This window comes from Myotis davidii, unplaced genomic scaffold (genome assembly GCF_000327345.1).
Source record: "Myotis davidii unplaced genomic scaffold, ASM32734v1 scaffold399, whole genome shotgun sequence".
NCBI lineage: Eukaryota > Metazoa > Chordata > Mammalia > Chiroptera > Vespertilionidae > Myotis > Myotis davidii.
In genome coordinates this window covers 7,166,005-7,170,801 of record NW_006292094.1, presented here as the reverse complement: position 1 = coordinate 7,170,801, position 4,797 = coordinate 7,166,005, and the positions used below count along the sequence as shown (strand labels likewise).

The 4,797-nt window shown below is 55.6% G+C and overlaps 1 protein-coding gene across 1 annotated transcript in view; it reads right to left on the bottom strand.

Annotated features, from left to right (window-relative positions):
* Window positions 1–617: 617 nt before the first annotated feature.
* MAD1L1 (MAD1 mitotic arrest deficient-like 1 (yeast)) overlaps window positions 618–4,797 on the bottom strand; it is a 100,901-nt gene continuing 96,721 nt past the window's right edge. The window contains exon 11 of the mRNA XM_006765499.2: window positions 618–671. Coding sequence (XP_006765562.2) covers window positions 618–671 — 54 coding nt within the window. The remainder of the gene's footprint in view (window positions 672–4,797) is intronic.

The window sequence follows — 4,797 nt, the reverse complement described above, 5'->3', positions numbered from 1 at the left end:
AATGAACGAAACCAGCACAGAGAGGCACGGAAACGGAGAAGCAGGGGAACAGGCTCCAAACAAGAACAAGGTGGAACCTCCGAAAAAGACCCCACGAAACAGGTCAGTGCTTCAACCAACGCGGAGCTCAGAGCGAAGGCGTGAGGACGTTCACCGCGTGCAGAAGAGCGAGGAGCAGTGTGAGGGCTTTGCAAAGACGCAGAACTACAAGCAGGTGCCAAACCGAAGCCACGAGCTGACGAATGGAATAATCGACGGGAAATACGACAGGGAGTCCGACAGCACAGCAGACGGAGCAGAGGGGAGGACCAAGAACCGAAGACCGGGCCGCGGGCCACCACGCAGAGCAGCAGAAAGGGAACGAGGGAGGGAGAGTGAGATGGTTTAGGGCAGCCGTGGGCAAACTACGGCCCGCGGGCCGGATCCAGCCCGTTTGAAATGAATAAAACTAAAAAAAAAAAAAAGACCGTACCCTTTTATGTAATGATGTTTACTTTGAATTTATATTAGTTCACACAAACACTCCACCCATGCTTTTGTTCCGGCCCTCCGGTCCAGTTTAAGAACCCACTGTGGCCCTCAAGTCAAAAAGTTTGCCCACCCCTGGTCTAGGGGGATCATGAGACGCGCCAGCCGACCACCATCCGCACGCAGGGGTCCCAGGAGAAGAGCTGGAGAAAGGGACAGGCACGGTCTAAAGAATTAACGGCCGACACGCCCCAACCCGGGACGGAGACAAACATCCAGGCCCCGGGAGCCCAGGAAGCTCCGATAGAGGAGCCCAGAGAGACCCTGCCCAGACATGAGAATTAAAACGCCGGCCCTTAAAGACAGGAGAGCACGTGCACGGAACCTGTCACCTCTCTGGGGCCTCCCCAAGACGAAGCAGATCTTTTGGCAGAAACGTGGCTGGGCAGACGGGAGAGGCCAGACACCGGCAAAGTCCCGGAGGGAAGGGAAGTCCTCCCAGCAAGAGCGCGCTCCCTGGTGGCACCGCCCGTCAGGGCCGGAGGAGAGGTTTCCAGACACACAAACGCGGACAGAGCCCACCGCTCTGGGCCTGCCTGGCAAGACGTCTTCAAGGGGCTTCGTTACCCTGAGAGAAAGGGGGTGATTGGGGAGGAAACACACAAAAGTACAAACGTTGCCGGTAGAGAGAAACCTACAGTAAAACGCAGCTTGATCTGATGTTGCGAAGGTGGGGGTTAACCTCGTCGGAAGCTAGTATGAAGGTTAAAAGATAAAAGTGGTAAAAAAAAACCACAGTCACTGCAGTCTTTGCTGAGGGACACACAGGATAAAAGAGGCAAATTGTGACACCAAAGACGTAGAGCGTGGGATGTGGGGAGCAGAACTATGGAGCTTTAGGACGCGTTCAGACTCCAGCTGTGATCAATCTAAAACAGGCTGTTACGAACGTAAGTTGCTTTATGTTGGCCTCCTATATATAACCAGAAAACAACATCCTAGAGTAACACACGAAAGGTAAAGAGGGAAAAATCCAACCATCAGATACCATCAAATCGTAAAGTAGGAAAGAGACAGAGCAAGGAATGAAGAATCGACGAAACAGCCAGAAAACAATGAACAGAGCGGCATGAGTCCCTATCTACCAACAATTTCTTTTTAAAAAAATATATTTTATTGATTTTTCAAAGAGGAAGGGAGAGGGACAGAGAGTTAGAAACATCGATGAGAGAGAAACATCGATCAGCTACCTCCTGCACGTCCCGCACTGGAGATGTGCCCGCAACCAAGGGACATGCCCTTGACCAGAATCGAGCCTGGGACCCTTCAGTCCGCAGATCGATGCTCTATCCACTGAGCCACACCGGCCAGGGCTATCAGTAATTTCTTTAAATGTAAATGAAATAAATTCTCCAACCAAAAGACACTGAGTGGCCGGAGAATTTTTAAACAGACCATCTACATGCTGCTGACAAATGACTTGCTTCAGATGGAAGGACACACAGACCAAAGTGAGAGGAAGGGCAGTAACATTCCTGCAAAGGAACCAAGTGGAGCGGAGAGCGGTGCTGAGCAGAATGAGCTCCAGGACAAAGGCTGCACGGAGAGGCGAAGACGCCACTCCATACGGTGAAGGGGTCAATCCAAGACATGACACAACATCCTATCTAATAAAAGAGAAACATGGTAATTAGCCATACCTCCACTACCCTTCCCATTGGCTAATCAGGGCGATATGCAAATTAACTGCCAGCCAAGATGGTGGACGGCAGCCAGGCAGCTTGAAGCGAACATGAGGCTTGCTTGCTTTAGTGACAGAGGACTCCAACGTTTCCTGCCTGCCTTGCCAGCCTCTGAGCTTGCAGTTTGAAACATTGTTACAAATATAGAAGCTAAACAAAATCCCAGAAACCTGCTTTCAGCCAGTGGGATCTCAGAGCTGGAGTTGAAACAGTGTTTCGATTATAGAACCCAAACAAACCGGATACCTGCTTTCAGCAGCAGAGACCTCAGAGCTGGAGCCAAGCCTCAGAGCTAAAGCTGGCCCAGAATAAAATAGAAAAAGAAAAAAAGGAGCAGTTGGGAGCTTCAGTCACCCACCAGGCAGAAAACAGCCCTCGGCCCTTCAGCCGGATTGGCCAGGCACCCCAATAGGGACTCCCACCGTAATCCAGGACACCCTTCAGGGAAAACCAGCCAGCCCCCACCCATGCACCAGGCCTCTATCCTGTATAGTAAAAGGGTAATATGCCTCCCAGCACCGGGATCAGCAGAGCCGAGAGGCCTCCCGGCACCGGGATCAGCGTGACAGGGGGCAGCGCCCAAACCCCCTGATCAGCCCTGCTCTGTGTGTGACAGGGTGCGGCACCCCAACCCCCCAACCCCCCCACAGGCCCTGCTCTGTGTGTGACGGGGTAGAGTCATAACCTCCCCATTGGCCCTGCCCTGAGTGTGACAGTGGCAGCGCCCCAACCCCCTGATCGGCCCTGCTCTGTGGGTGATAGAGGGTGGCGCCCCAACCCCCCCCGCCCATGGGTCCTGCTCTGTGTGTGACAGGGTACGGAGCCCCAACCCCCCTGATCAGCCCTGCCCTGTGCGTGACGGGGGGAGCTCCCCAACCCCCTGATGGGCCCTGCTCTGTGCGTGACAGGGGGTGGCGCCCCAACCTCCCCATCGACCCCGCCTTGAGTGTGATAGGGGGCGGTGCCCCAACTCCCCAATCGGCCCTACCCTGAGCGTGACTGAGGGTGGCATCACAACCTCCCAATCTCCCTGCTCTGTGCATGACGGTGGGCGGCGCCCCAACTCCCCAATCGGCCCTGCTCTGAGCCCGATCAGGGGCTGCACCTAGGGATTGGGCCTGCCCTCTGCCACCCGGGAGCAGGCCTAAGCCAGCAGGTCGTTATCTCCCGAGGGGTCCCAGGCTGCGAGAGGGCACAGGCCGGGCTGAGGGACCCTCCTCAACCCCCGCCCCGAGTGCACAAATTTTTGTGCACCGGGCCTCTAGTCCTATATAATAAAACCCGAATATGCAAATTGACCACACGCAGAACCACGGATCGCTATGGCACGCACTGACCACCAGGGGGCAGATGCTCAATGCAGGAGCTGCCCATGGTGGTCAGTGTGCTCCCACAGGGGGAGCGTGGCTCAGCCAGAAGCCGGGCTCATGGCTGGTGAGTGCAGCGGCGGGTGGTGGGAGCCTCTCCCGTCTCCACTGCAGGAGGGTGGTAAGGAGTGGGGTGTCCCGGACTGTGAGAGGGATGTCTGACTGCTGGCTTAGGCCCGATCCCCAGGGGGAGCAGGCGGACATCCCCTAAGGGGTCCTGGACTGTGAGAGGGTGCAGGCTGGGCTGAGGCTCCCCCTCCCCCGACCTGCTCAGTACACGATTTCGCACACTGGGCCTCTAGTTTGTAAATATTTACGCATTCAGCTCAGAAGCACCTAAATACATAGACAAACATTAGCAGACCTGCAGGAGGACTAGCAACACGACGATAACACGGGATGTTCATGCCCCACGTTCACCAATGGATTGATCATCCGGGCAGAAAATCAATAAAGAAACATTGACCTTCATTGACGCGTTCGTTCTACCAGACGGTCCTCAGAGACATTTCCAGAACATTCCACCCAAAGCAGCAGGACGGCCATCCCTCCCCCGCGCACGTGGGACATCCTCCGGGACGGAGAACAAGCCGACGGACTTGAGACGATGGAAACCGTGTCGAGCATCTTCCCGACCACGTGGCCTGAAGCTGGAAATGAGTCGCAGGAAGGAAACCGGAAAACCCACAGGTACGTGGAGATTGGACCCCACGCGCCTGAAAAACCCAACAACGGGCCAAAGAAGGAAAAAACAGCCCGAGGCACACCATCCCGAGGAGGAAGTTTATAGCAGAAAGGCTTCGTCAGCAGCAAGAACCGTGGCTCACTGCTCCCCGAGCACCACGCTGCCGTGGAAAAGGAGGGACCGAGAGCACGGCGCCCGTGAAATAAGCCGGTCGGAGGAAGGGAGGTGTCCCAGGGCCTCTCATTGTGGAAGATAACGAACAACAAGAACTGAGGAGGCCTTTACGGGATGAGGTCCTCCGCGCGGCAGCCTCTTAACTCCCTGTTACTCAGAGCTCAGGAGCTATTGCATGTGTGTGTGTGTGTGTGTGTGCACGTGCGTGTGGGCATGTAGGGGTAGCTGCGTGTCTGTGCGTGAGTGTGTGTGTCTGTGCGTGTCTGGGTGTGTTTGTGCATGTGCGTGTGTGAGTGCATCTGTGTGTAGGCGTCCCACCCCCACCACAGATGCCCCCTCCCCTGCGCAGTGGGGCACAGCA